The sequence below is a fragment of the Acipenser ruthenus genome, chromosome 18 (assembly GCF_902713425.1).
Source record: "Acipenser ruthenus chromosome 18, fAciRut3.2 maternal haplotype, whole genome shotgun sequence".
NCBI lineage: Eukaryota > Metazoa > Chordata > Actinopteri > Acipenseriformes > Acipenseridae > Acipenser > Acipenser ruthenus.
The window spans coordinates 15,083,951-15,098,756 of NC_081206.1; the positions used below are offsets into that span (position 1 = coordinate 15,083,951).

The 14,806-nt window shown below is 40.0% G+C and overlaps 1 protein-coding gene across 3 annotated transcripts in view; it reads right to left on the reverse strand.

Moving 5' to 3' along the window:
* The window catches only part of LOC117422576 (vam6/Vps39-like protein), a 29,353-nt gene that overhangs the window by 9,708 nt on the left and 4,839 nt on the right, over positions 1–14,806 (reverse strand). For 2 of the 3 annotated variants that reach the window (XM_058991268.1, XM_058991267.1), the window contains exons 7-15: positions 11,925–12,023; positions 11,338–11,430; positions 10,791–10,974; positions 10,038–10,158; positions 7,469–7,589; positions 6,570–6,699; positions 5,872–6,014; positions 2,069–2,209; positions 766–907 (exon numbers count right to left, since the gene is read on the reverse strand). In XM_058991268.1, the coding sequence (XP_058847251.1) occupies positions 766–907; positions 2,069–2,209; positions 5,872–6,014; positions 6,570–6,699; positions 7,469–7,589; positions 10,038–10,158; positions 10,791–10,974; positions 11,338–11,430; positions 11,925–12,023 (1,174 nt within the window). The remainder of the gene's footprint in view (positions 1–765; positions 908–2,068; positions 2,210–5,871; positions 6,015–6,569; positions 6,700–7,468; positions 7,590–10,037; positions 10,159–10,790; positions 10,975–11,337; positions 11,431–11,924; positions 12,024–14,806) is intronic. The other variant, XM_058991269.1, reaches the window with a different exon arrangement.

Consider the following 14,806-nt stretch of genomic DNA (forward strand, 5'->3'; position numbering starts at 1 on the left):
GCCAGTTAATATGGACACAGACAGACACACGCACGCACGCACCTCCGACCTCATTCCAATACCCCGGATAACTTTCTACTCTTGATGACATCCTTACCAAGATCCATCACGATTGAAAAAGTGCTTCTCTAGATACGCATGTAAAACATTAAAACGTGACATGCTGGACGTACCGGCAGGCACCTAGTGCCTGTTCTTTCGGACGGTAACCTTGTAGGCTTCACAATCACAACGCAAGAGAGTATTCATTATTTTAGCAACCTAAAACTAAGGACTCAGAAAAATAATTCACCTGCTCCTTCTCTAGATCGAGGGAGTTTCCTGTATTTCTTGTTACATTAGTTTTTTTCCCACTCAGTTGAAAGCGCAGCGAGGCCTGTATGAGGCAGTGCGGTTACCTTTCTCATGCAGCCCCTTCTTATTGTACAGGATGAGGAGCTCACTGTACTTGTGAGCCTTCTTCAGCACGTACTCGCGCTCCTCGAGTGGCAGCGAGCCCTGTATGAGGCAGTGCGGTTACCTTTCTCATGCAGCCCCTTCTTATCGTACAGGATGAGGAGCTCACTGTACTTGTGAGCCTTCTTCAGCACGTACTCGCGCTCCTCGAGTGGCAGCGAGGCCTGTATGAGGCAGTGCGGTTACCTTTCTCATGCAGCCCCTTCTTATCATACAGGATGATGAGCTCGCTGTACTTGTGAGCCTTCTTCAGCACGTACTCGCTCTCCTCGATGTGGCAGCGAGGCCTGTATGAGGCAGTGCGGTTACCTTTCTCATGCAGCCCCTTCTTATCGTACAGGATGATGAGCTCGCTGTACTTGTGAGCCTTCTTCAGCACGTACTCGCTCTCCTCGATGTGGCAGTGGTTGTTCTCCAGGCGCAGCAGCGGTGCCACCAGGGCTACGTTGGTCTGAAACACAAACAGCGAGAGGGGTTAATCCATGCAGAGAGACACCGGGATGCTTGACAAAGTTTTGAAATCAACCAGGAACCAGACAAGCATCGATAGGCTGAATAGCCTCCTCTGGTTGGTACATTTTCTTATACCTCTTTTCGCCTGCTAAACCTTAGAAGGGGGTGATGCCAAGCTAACAAACCCTGGAGGCAAAAGTTCAACCTGACTTGTCTCTACTTGGCACCGGTCCAGCAGGGTGCGCTGTGGTGGTTCTCTCTAGTCCGGGGGAATGCAAACGCCAATGCAGCGCTCCCTATGGTCTCCAGCCAAGATCAGCAACTCAGCACAACTACAACTTAAACCAGCAAGTTCCTGATCTGATAAAACTGGGGGCCCCTACACTGATGAACACCCCTCCCAAAATGAAACAAATTACACATTACTGCCCCATTAACTCCAGCAAACAACAATGTTCAATAAAATATACATAAACATAAGATCTTCTGTTTAAAATGGCATTTAGAAAGAAGTTTTAATTAATAACTAGTGAGGAAGACTTTTGTCTTGCCAGCCCCTCTAAACTACAGTATAGCTATTAGGTCACACTTTATTTTAAGGGCCGTGTTTTTGTTTATTAACGGTTAACAAACATTGTTTATTTTTAGCTAAGGGTTAGGGTTAGGGTTTGCGTTAATAAAAACCCGATTTAAATTTGCAAAACATTACTACAGTAACAATTTGAACCGATTTCAAGCATATGATCGACTGGGTATTGATTATCCATAGGGCTCTGGTGTTTGATTGATCATCCATAGGGCTCTGGTGTTTGCAGTTTTAGCTGGCCTATTATAAATGATTGCTTTGGACTTTCCTATTTTAAGACTTTATGTGTGAGGTTTGTTCATGTAACGGTGAACATCAAGACTGGCATGCCTTTCATGCCTTTCAGCACTGTTGTGTTGTCACCAATCCGGAAACCCATGTTGTGGGGTTGGTTTCGTTTGCACTGGTAGTAAATACATATGATTTGGATCTCATTAAAATTGATAATCAATTCTGTGTTTTTGTTGAGCAAGGGGTCTGATTGTGGCAACAGATGTCCTGCCCCAGCCTAGTAAAGTAGTGTGTTAGATTGTGCTATGCCAGTCTTGCAGCCCTGGCGCTTGTGATCCTTACATGCAGGTAGCACTTGAGCAGCGTGGTGTCAATGATCTGCAGGAGTTTCTTGCGGGACTTGATGATGGGAATCCCCTCCATGAGAGGAGAGGTGGGCGAGGGGTCCGCATCATTCAGCTTCTTCACCAGGTGACTCCGTTTCTACAACACAGACAGACAATCTCTTCTTAAAGGAGCGCCACACAAGGCTTTTCAATCTTCCTTTTATAACTTTGTTTATTGATTTTATATTATCAACAGAAGTACATTTACAAAAAGCAATCAGCAGTGAGGAAAAAAATATATAAACATACGCAACAGAAGCTTAAATAAATGCACACTGCAGCTGATGGGAAATAGAGAAAGAAAAGGAAAGAGAAAAAAGTGAGAGAAATGAAAACAAAAACAGTGCAACTAAAAATGGACAGTCACATTCAGTGGTGTAAGGATTTTGAAACTCTTGCCTATGTATTGCCCTGGCCTTGTAGGGAGTGACTGGCTTTTCATAACTCAGAGTGCAGCTGTGACCTCGGAGGGATGATAAAACCTTTGTTTCTTTGTTAATAAGCTGTTTTGAGCCCATGTACAAACCATAACACCGTGTAACAATTTTTTTTTTTTTTTGGTTCCTGGGTAGTAAGTGTTATTTCCTAATTGCTTATGCCTCAAAAGTATAGAAAATGGCTATTATTCCCCACAAACTTTGCTTTTGTGACCAGGACAGTGATATTTTGAAATTTACCTATTTCCAATGAGAAAACGGGCGAATTTGTGTCTTTTCGTTCAAATAAAGTCAGAAAAAAACAACATATGAATCCAAATTAACATGTATTTATACTAAAGTAATTTAAAAATGACTACAAAAGATTTAGAAGTGAGTAGTTTTTCAGGCGTCGAAGATTTAAAAATAAATAAATAAAGAAGTGCCTATTTTGTATAAACCAGTCTGGTCTAAGGAAATTATGGAAGGTAAAATTGACTCAAGGTGATGGGCCAGCACGTTTGCTAGAATCTTAATATCAACATGAAGGAGGGAGATCGTTCATTGTGTCATGTTGTTGTCTTTTCTTTCTGTTGGAAAGCTCTTCTATTCTTCCACTTCCTGTAATTTATCTTCATTTGAAACAGCCTGGTTCAGGTGATGAGAGAGAATACTAGTTGATCTATCTTTGCTGTGATATGTCATACTGTTTCATTTGGTACCAGAATTTATATATACAGTTGTAGTCAAAAGTTGACATACCCCAATGGAAATGTATAATTTCTAGAAATGTCTCTCAAATAAAGAATTTTAGGAAAAATCTTTTGTAGCAAAAGTTTTGCTTTTGTGGGTGAGGAAAAAAAGTTACAAGAAATAGATGTCTACAATTATTTATTTCAGCAATTTTTTTGCAAAACTCCAAAAATGCTAATTCAAAAGTATTCATACCCTTTGATGCTATGATTGTATTGTCTACAAGAAATTTCAATATGATAATGCAGAAAGTAATTCTAGAAAAGTCTAGAAAATGCAGGATTGTAGTTGAACATTTAGAGAGTATAAAATGTTAGGCATAGGATGACTGCTGTCATTACCAATAAGTCAATATGGGAAAAAGTAAAGAGCTATCTGAAAACCTTAGGCAAAAAATTAATTATTGTTTTAAAGCTGGAGAACAATACAAGAAGATTTCCAAGCACTTGAGTATCCCAATTTCAACTATTGTTTCTATTATCACGAAGTACAAGACTCATGGTACTGTTACAACACTCCCTCGGTCTGGAAGAAAGAAGGTTCTTTCACCAAGAACAAGTAGAAGAATTGTGATGAAGATTAATAACAATCCGAGATTGACTGCCAAAGATATTCAAAGTAAATTAGCTGCAAGTGGGACTGGTGTTTCCATTTTTTTTTTTTTTTTTTTTTTTTCCCCCTTAAAATTTAGTCGTTGCCAATTTTTTACCCCGGTTTTCTTCCCAATTTAGTATGCCCAATTATTATCTGTATCCTCGGCTCACCGCTCGCAACCCCCCCGCCGACTCGGGAAACGACGGCTGGAACACGCGTCCTCCAAAACGTGCTCCTGCCAAGCCGTCATTTTTCGCACTGCGGATCCACAGCAATGCCACCAGACCTATAGTGTCGGAGGACAACACAGATCTGGATTCGAACTTGCGATCTCCAGGCTATAGGGCACATCCTGCATTCCGCGCGAAGCGCCTTTACTGGAGGCGCCACTCAGGAGCCCCCATGGGGTTTCCATTTCAACCATAGCTCGAGTATTGCATGGTGAAGGTCTCAATGGTTGCAGGCCAAGGAAAAAGCCACTCTTAGGAAAACGTCACAAGGGCAATCGCTTAAAGTTTGCAAAATGGCATTTGAATGATAGATATGAGTTCTGGTCAAAAGTTTTGAGGAGAAACAAAAAAAAAAACGAGCTACTTGGTCACGCTGATAGTCGTTACCTACTGTCAAGCATGGAGGTGGTAATATCCTTCTATGGGGCTGTTTTTCCTCCAATGGCACAGAAGATTTAGTTCCAATACATGGTAAAATGGATTCCATAGCATACCAAAAGATATTGGCCAATCATCTGAAACCCTCCTCCCTTGGTTTAAAGCGCAACTGGACGTTCCAACACAACAACGATCCAAAGCACACATCAAAATCTACTTCAGAATGGTTAAAGAAGAATAAAATCAAGGTTCTGTAATGGCCCAGTCAAAGTCCAGATCTAAATCCGATTGAGAATCTTTGGTGTGAGTTGAAGAAGGCTGTGCACAAGAGAAGTCCTCGGGATTTGAATGAACTGGAACAATTTTGCGTTGAAGAATGGTCAAAAATCACTAAAGAATCATGCCAAAAACTCATTGACAAATATCTTATTAGTTTAAAAGAGGTTATTATTGCTAAAGGTGCCTCAACTAGATATTAATTTCATTTTCCTTGTCAGGGTATGAATACTCTTGAATTACCATTTGTGGAGCTTTTCAAAAGAAATGCTGAAATAAATAATTGTTGTAACTTTTTCCTCATCCACAAAAGAAAAATCTTTTGTAGCAAAAAGTTTTTCCCTATAATTATTTGTTTGACGAATTTCTTGAAATTATACATTTCCACTGGGGTATGTAAACTTTTGACTACAACTGTATATACACTGCTGTGCAAAAGTCTTAGACATGTTGCATTTTTCTACTCTGATGCATTATGAGCATCAACAATTTCTTCAAAGCCTCCACTAGTGTTTTCTACTATTATACAACCTTGACTTGCATAAAGAAGGAAAAACATTGTGAAACAGCTCAAATCACTCGATTTTCAAGGTGTGGTATCCGAAGCATAAATCAACAAGTACAGAGAAATATCATCTGTAACTGACAAACCCAGGACTGGAAGACCCAAAAGCTGTCTACAAGGATGAGCAATACTTGAAGATAATATCCTTAAGGAATAGAAAGAAAACAAGCATTGAATTGACGACAGATCTGGCTTATTAGCACTGGATCACAGGGCCCTGATCTTTGTGAAAAATATCTTTTTGTTCTTTGCTGTTTTTTCTTGTCATTTAATGGAGATTTCTTTCCAAAACAGCTTTATAAAGCTTGGACTTGAATAGAGTGCATCCTGTCTTCACTTCCCATGTCAGACTCCCTAACACAGGGGACAGTCTGATCGAATTGCCACACAATTACAGAAGTATTTATCTTGCTATATATATAGAACTTTAAAGTGAATAAATTAAATTGAACATGACTTTGAAACACGGGAGAGTTAAGGCATGGTCAGTTTTTTACCTAGCTATGTCAGGTAATCTCAGAGGCCATGGGAGAGCCAGGTACTGTACCTGGGTCAGGTAGTCGATGAGTGCCAGGTTTGCCTTCTCCAGTTCTGCGCCCGACAGGCTGGGTAGGGGGTTAGGGTAGTGCAGCTGCTTCCTGTAGTCGGAGGGCAGCAGGTCTGGGTACAGCCCAATCACGTGAGTGGGATCTGGGGAGTAAAACAGAGACACTGGTGAACTGCGCCCGCTAGGGAAAGTATGGAAGTACGTACGGCATACTGAAGTATGATATATGTACAGACAGACATGCACCTGTGTTTCTACTATCAAATCAGAACCACAAACAAGTTTGAATGCAAGCACAAAGTTAAGAATGTGAAAGAGTGAATATGCAAGCATTTACCTAAAACCAACAGCTTATTTGATTACAGCCAAATATGAAACGTCTACAGGATGCTAGGAGTGTGTGATAAAAATGTGGTGAAGATTGGTGCAACATCCAGGCACCATACAGAGCGTGACAGACGAATAGATGCACAGACAGGCAAACAGCCACAAGCATAGTATAACAGTCTCCCATTTTGTGAAGGACTGCCGTACGTACAAGCACCTCCACTACACAGTACTGCTATATTACTCTGAACACTGGAGAGACGTGTCCTCTTTGTGTAGCACAAGCAGAGTGAATGCGGGCCTCCCTGATCTCCTCCTGAACCCAATCTAGTGTGTGTGTGCTGCTGCTGTGTCAGGGGCTCCTCTCGTACCTGTGCCCAGCTTGGAGAAGACCTGCATGGAGTCGTCGAAGCGTTTCTGACAGAACAGGTTGAAGGCATACAGGTTCTGGATGTGGTGGATTTGCTGCCTCTTGTCTCCATCGGAATCATCCTTCATCTTCTGTCAAACACGGAATGATCAACACACAGCAACAACGCACAATGAACTGGGGGGTCTAGACTGGGTTTCATTTCAAACCTTTTTTAATTGAACACATATAATAATGAACACAAGAGGCTCTGACTATGGAGCAATATTGCTGGCTTTTTACCAGCTGTGATCTAGTGCTCAACAATCAGCTTTTAGTCATGTTTGGGGATTTTGCATTTTCAGAATATTTTTAAACAAGAAATATATTTAATATTCTTAGCATGCCACACAATACTTCTTGTTCTTTTCTGTTTCATGCCACTATTGTCAATACAGTGGACGAGAATCACTGAAACAACAGCAGGGTGTAACAGAAAGATTGCTGGCAATAATGAATCATTTAATTAGTGCAATGTATCCTTTAAACACCAGTCTAGGTAAACTGTCTTAGAAACAACATGTTCCCCAAATTATAATTCATTGTATTTATCTTCAATATTGGCCAAATGTCTTTGTTTTTCAGAAATTACAGTTCTAATATATATATATATATATATATATATTATATATATATATATATATATATATAACTAATACATAGAACATTTTCTTTTCTTTTTTTTAACTAGGGTCTTATTGTAGGGCAGTGTTGTGCGAGTGTTGTGGTATAGGAGGTGTGTTCTGGAACCAGTCAGCTAGTCCTACTATACAACGCAGCCTGTAAGACTTCAATTAATGAAACGGGGAGCAGCAAGTACAATGAGAATCACCCCGCCCCCAGATGTGATTGGATACTCACTGCCAGCTGGAGAGCCAATTCAAACTGCTTATCCTGAAGAAGCTGCCGGATCTGTGTTGCTATAGAGACAGGAACCAGCCGCCACACAAAGTGGTTACTGGCGACGTAAACTATGTTGGGGCTGAAAGAAAGAAAGAAAGAAAGAAAAGAAAGAAAGAAAGAAAGAATGAAAGAAAGTGAGTCAGTCACCGGCTCGCACTCGCTATATTCAGAAACAATTCAACCAGTATTTATGTCTTAAAAATGTGGGGTCTGATTGTTGTAAAAAGTACTGTTAATCCTTGGAAACTCAAGTGTTAACCTGCTTGTGTCTTCCTAAAAACATATCACATGAGGCCAAAAAAAATAATAAAAACCCAGGTATGACTTATATTGTAACACTTGAATGTATTTGTATTTGCTTGCGATTGTAAGTCGCCCTGGATAAGGGCGTCTGCTAAGAAATAAATAATAATAATAATAATAATAATAATAATATGGTATGTTAGTAATACATCCCATGGCTGTAAATTAAAAGGAGAGCCGCCTGCATCATGAACCACTCCACATAAAGGGGTGGGAAGTTTCACCCCAGTCAGAGTGAAGAGGATCTGTGAGAATGAGAGGTAAGAGAACACCTGTATTAAAGATAGTGTGTGGCATTCTTATCAATAACCATTAGATTTATTGTATGATATCTAGGGCTTCTTAAAACAACCCCCTATACAAAAAAAAATTAAATCGGTGTATAGCCAATAAACATCGAAACACACTGGAAAAACACAGCAAATGGTTAATCAATTCACGCTGACTTCACACCTCTCTCATTATTTTTGTCCCTACTATAAAAAAACAAACAAAAACAAACTACCTTTCCCAGTGCAGCTGGGCAATGTCCCTCCTTCCTGACTTGTATCTATCATTGATTCGTTCTGAATACTTTAAACCCGCCCAAACTACTGAGTGACAGCACATTCCTATATTTCTATTGGAGACTCCGCTTGCAAGATTTCAAATAAGATTACACTCAGGATGGAGGCTTGTTAGCGGGATTTAAAGCTGTATTACAGTTAAGATACGTAATTGCAAATTGTGGCGAAATGTTAAAAAATGCCTACACACAAAATCCCCAGAAGAATGTGCCCATGACGATAAGGATTTCGTTGAGCAAGACAGCAAAGGAAAGAAGGTACAACTTAAGTGTGCAAGTACTGTCGAATTACTACTATACATATTCTGACATAAAAAAAAAAAAAAAAAAACGCCAAGGATTTTGGAAAGTAACCGAAAACAATAAATTTCATACAGTATATAAAAAGCACAAGTCCTGAAAAAAAACAATTTACATAAAACTCAAAAATAGCTAAAAAATACGCACCGAAAAATGAAATTAATAAAAACAGAAGCCCTAATTATATCTTATTTTCCCCCAGAAAAAGCCGAGATATAGCCAACACCTTGTTAGGCCCTCTTATTCCAAACCAATGCCCAACAGGAGCTCCTCCCCTATATTAATAAACAGGGTGTAACGATACCTATCACAGCATGCAGATTGCATTCCAGCATGGATCACATGTACAGCTTCAGATTTCCAGTGTTTTCCACCAACTTTTCTACTCTCCTTTAAAAATGCAATTGATACCTGTTAAGCCTTTTGTGTATCTCAAATCACAACTGAGAAATGTTGTAATAGTAAAATGTATTTAATTTACTGGGTTTTTCTATGAAACAACTAAATGGGCTTTTAAATCGTAAGTCTTTCAAAGCAGACCGACTCCTCTTTATTAATGTAAATACAGTCATGCAGAACGATTGTAATAAAGATTGTCCAGATTTAATAAAGATTAGTGGCTTATTAAGAGGTTGCAATCTCGTTTGTACGTTCTGCTTGTTAAATCAAAAATTAAGACTTGGCTGCAGCTCTGGATTATCCCAAATTTGCCTCTGATCCGATGCTGGCTCACTGCTTTCTGAGATACTGTGCACCTTGAACGCACTACAGCCAGATTAAACAGGGCTCGGACAGCTACAGTACAGGCATGGAATATAGTCTCGGCAACCACTGCTGAATTTATCCAGGCATGGCAGCTTTTATTTTAGTTGTACAGTTATTGTTCTTGCTTGTATGATGTATATGTGTAAACTTGTGAGCGGTTCCTGTTTCTGTGTGCTTTGTTTTTTTTGTTATTGTTCTATATATGTAAATGTGATACTTGTGATACAGTGTACTTCCTTTTTATTGTGAAAATAATAAAGAAAACAATATTGATCACAAAAAAAATTAAGGCTTGGCCAATTTAAAAACCTATTTAGTTGTTTCACAGGAACAAAACACTAAATTAAATCACTTTTACTATTAACACGTTTCTCAGCTGTGAGTGAGATACACGAATGGCTTCACAGGTATCAATTGAATTCTTAAAGGAGAGGTAAAGCACCGGAAATCAGCAGCCCTAATCATATACCTACATGATGAATCGATACACCCCTATTCATAAACCATCCCCACACCCTTCCTCACTCATCCCAAGCCATCAGTGTATTTCCATACCCCTCTCCGACCCAGGCCAAGCCCCCGCCCCTTCCTTACCCCGCGGAGGAGATGAAGCGAGGTCTCTGCAGCTCCACGCTCTGCACCAGTAACCGAGGCTCAAAGGTGCGGATCTCAACGTAGCGAGGCAGCACTGCGATTATATAGGGGGGCTGGTGCTCTGACACACACAACACCAAGAGTTAGTCCAAGCAGATTCACTCAGCGCTCTTACAGCGTCAGCTTACAGACACGATTTTCACAGAACCAAAAGCACGTCTGCATTAAAAGGTCAGTATTTATCCACTGTGGGCTTCTGACTTTCTGAAGCAGTCATCAACTTCAAATGACATGGTTTGCTTTTGTTTTACTGTCCCTTTGCCTTCTTATGATGCTTTCAATCAAGCAGTGTTGTTGTTATTGCAATGAATCAAATCCTTTTGTTTTTAATATGGTATGTGTCAAGGTGCTTTTACAGGTTCAGGGGCTGCTTGCCTGCAGTAGACATCTGTAAAGCAGGCTAGATCAGCCAAAGTGTCTTTATATAAAGAGTCAGGACCAGCTATGCACTGGAATGCTGTCAATACAGAAGCAAGTCGCTGATTTCCAGGTAGCACTGGCTTTTATTTCAATAGAAACAAAACATCTAGGTAACTAGAAATGAAGATCCTGAACCTCAACACACTCACCAAATAGAAAAACACAGTATTTCAGTATTTACAGTACTTACAGTTGGACATAAGGCGACCTATCACTCATTTACCAGGCTAAAAAGGGCCCTTCCACACCACATAGTGCCTGCTGCAAGCTTACCCATTGCAATCGGGATATCAGTCCAGTTCAGAGCACATTTCTGAGTGCAGACTCCTTCTTCATTGAGCACTACTGTCAGGTCATCCTGCCCAACCGCCACCTTCCCATCAGCCAGTGGGGCAACCAGGGGCTCCAGCTGCTTCCCTGTGGGGAACAGCTCCTTGATAGAGCCCCGCCCATCCATCTGAGGAGCACACACACAGCCAATCAGAAACAGAGCTCCATCTCGGAGCCACGCCTACACATCTAGAACACACACAGCCAATCAAAAACACCAAAACATAGAGCCGGATCGCCTCTTATTGTGTATAGATTGAGCTGCTGTCCAAAACTACTGCAGCCCTTGTAAAAGTCCCCCATAGTGAAAGCACAGCAAAGTATAATAAAGCACAGGGAAAGCATAAGTAAGCATTGTAAAGCATATTAATAAACATGTCAAACCAGGTTAAACTACTGTAAATGCATAGTGTAACCATGGGAAAAGCATGGTAGAACTGCAAATACCGTTCAAAAATAAAGTGGTAAACTTTCATGAGGGAGCGCTCACCCGAATGAGGTAGTAGTCCCGTTTGAACCCCACACAGATGGAGTTCTCACACCAGGCCATGGATTTGGGGACGTCTGGGGCCGCGAAATCCCCCTGAAATCAGAGAGAGAGAAACGAAATCCACAAAGAGAAACTGGAGCGTGCAACAATGTGCAGGCATTCCCTTCATTAGTGTAAGAGTGCTAACCAAGAGCACGAGATTTTACAGCTGCTAGAAATACTGTGCATGCTTCGTGTGTCTCATTTACCATTCGCCTTTTAACAGAAAAGTCCATCCTTAGTGATCATATCCTATCACTACACATCACGCTAAGCAGCCCATCAGAAGTATTGTGGGCTGCGTATGGCGATTCATATTGGTTAGTGAGCTTAGTGCAGTAGCCCTACCATTTAAGAATATTGTAAATAAATAAAAAGTAGCACTTTCTAGGGGGGAATAATGAACTAACTTCACTTTACAACAACATTATTAAACCCATCCTTCATGATTGTTGTGTCATATTAAGTAAGCTGTCAGTATTGTGATGCATAGTTCTACTCCTAGCTGTCTGTAGTTAGCCCTTATAGAGTAAGACTCAGAGGCATACCTGGAGTTCATGGAACTCTCTGTCCTTCCAGTAATAGAGCTGCAGCTTCTTCTTCACAGCAACACACATCCTCAGCTTCGCCTCTCCTGAACTGGAGTGCTGAGGAGGAGACACACACAATACACATGCTAGCACGTACAGTACTTACTTAACAGGGTTGGGACAAGATGCGCCGTATCACGAGACTATTCAGCATTTTAGATATTACGTTTATAGTGTAGAACTGAGACTGATGAATACAAACAGCACAAATGAAATTATGTGAGAGGTGGCATAGCAATAAGGACAATGTTTATTGCTATTCAGTGGTTGGGGCAAATACAATGCCAATACGGATTATTACCCCTGTAATGCCCATTTTTGTAGCACATGTCAATGTTTAGCCCCCCTCTAAATCCAGCCTCAAGCCAAAATTTCTCGCATGCAGTACATTAATGTGTAAGAACATAAGAAAGTTTACAAACGAGAGGAGACCATTCAGCTCATCTTGCTCGTTTGGTTGTTAGTAGCTTATTGATCCCAGAATCTCATCAAGCAGCTTCTTGAAGGATCCCAGGGTGTCAGCTTCAACAACATTACTGGGGAGTTGGTTCCAGACCCTCACAATTCTCTGTGTAAAAAAGTGCCTCCTATTTTCTGTTCTGAATGCCCCTTTATCTAATGTCCATTTATGACCCCTGGTCCTTGTTTCTTTTTTCAGGTCAAAGAAGTCCCCAGGATCGACATTGTCTATACCTTTTAGGATTTTGAATGTTTGAATCAGATCGCCGCGTAGTCTTCTTTGTTCAAGACTGAATGGATTGAATTCTTTTAGCCTGTCTGCATACGACATGCCTTTTAAACCCGGGATAATTCTGGTTGCTCTTCTTTGCACTCTTTCTAGAGCAGCAATATCCTTTTTGTAACGAGGTGACCAGAACTGAACACAATATTCTAGGTGAGGTCTTACTAATGCATTGTAAAGTTTTAACATTACTTCCCTTGATTTAAATTCAACACTTCTCACAATATATCCGAGCATCTTGTTGGCCTTTTTTATAGCTTCCCCACATTGTCTAGATGAAGACATTTCTGAGTCAACATAAACTCCTAGGTCTTTTTCATAGTTCTCTTCTTCAATTTCAGTATCACCCATATGATATTTATAATGCACATTTTTATTGCCTGCATGCAATACTTTACACTTTTCTCTATTAAATTTAATTTGCCATGTGTCTGCCCAGTTCTGAATGCTGTCTAGATCATTTTGAATGACTTTTGCTGCAACAGTGTTTGCCACTCCTCCTATTTTTGTGCTGTCTGCAAATTTAACGAGTTTGCTTAATATACCAGAATCTAAGTCATTAATGTAGATTAGGAATAGCAGAGGACCTAATACTGATCCCTGTGGGGCACCACTGGTTACCTCGCTCCATTTTGAGGTTTCTCCTCTAATCAGTACTTTCTGTTTTCTACATGTTAACCACTCCCTAATCCATGTGCATGCATTTCCTTGAATCCCTACTGCGTTCAGTTTGAGAATTAATCTTTTATGCGGGACTTTGTCAAAAGCTTTCTGGAAATCTAAATAAACCATGTTGTATGCTTTGCAATTATCCATTTTCAATGTTGCATCCTCAAAAAAGTCAAGTAGGTTAGTTAGACACGATCTCCCTTTCCTAAAACCATGCTGACTGTCTCCCACGATATTGTTACCATATAGGTAATTTTCCATTTTGGATCTTATTATAGTTTTCAAGTCAGGCTTATTGGTCTGTTGTTACCTGGTTCGGTTTTGTCTCCCTTTTTGTGGATCGGTATTACGTTTGCTATTTTCCAGTCTGTCGGTACAACCCCTATGTCAAGAGACTGTTGCATGATCCTGGTTAGCGGTTTGTAAATAACTTCTTTAATTTCTTTGAGTACATTGGGAGGATCTCATCTGGCCCAGGGGATTTGTTTATTTTAAGAGCTCCTAGTCCCTTTAACACTTCTGCCTCTGTTATGCTAAAGTTATTTAAAATTGGATAGGAACAGGTCGACATGTGGGGCATGTTGTCCGTGTCCTCCTTTGTAAAAACCTGTCAAAAGTAATCATTTAATATATTTGCTATTTTTTTTTCTTCATCTATGATTTTGCCATTTGTGTCTCTTAGACATTTAACCTCCTCTTTGAATGTTCTCTTGCTGTTATAATATTGGAAAAACATTTTGGAATTGGTTTTAGCCCCCTTAGCAATATTGAGTTCTATCTCTCTCTCTCTCTTGGCCTTTCTAACTTCCTTTTTGACTTGTGTTTGCAGTTCCAAGTACTCTTTCTGTGTACTTTGTTTTTGGTCCCTTTTAAACCCTCTGTAAACTGCCTTTTTTCGCTGAATATTTTTTTTAATTGATCTATTAAACCATTTTGGCCATGTTGTTTTAGATTTAGATTTGTCTACTTTTGGGATGTAATTGTTTTGCGCCTCTAGTACTACATTTTTAAAAAACAGCCATCCTTTTTCTGTGGATGTTTTCACTATTTTACTCCAATCTACTTCTGTTAGTCTCTGTTTCATACCTTCATAGTTTGCTTTTCTAAAATTGTAGACCTTAGCTTTAGTCATTACTTTTGGGGTTTTAAAAAATACTTCAAAATGAGACCATGTTGTGGTCTGAGTTTGCCAATGGCTCTCTGGCCTCTGTTTTAGTTATTCTGTCTTCATTATTGTATCCGGACAGGAAAAAGAAAAATGTGTGTTTTGTACAGGAAACGGAATCTAGTTACAAAATTAAAGTAGCTTTTCTCATTTCAGAAATGCTAGGGCATTACGGTAGCTGTTTCGTTTCCCAGAGACTTTATAACCACCTTGTGTATAAAAGGTTTGAATCTCACACTACAGTAAAACCTTGATTATCCAGGC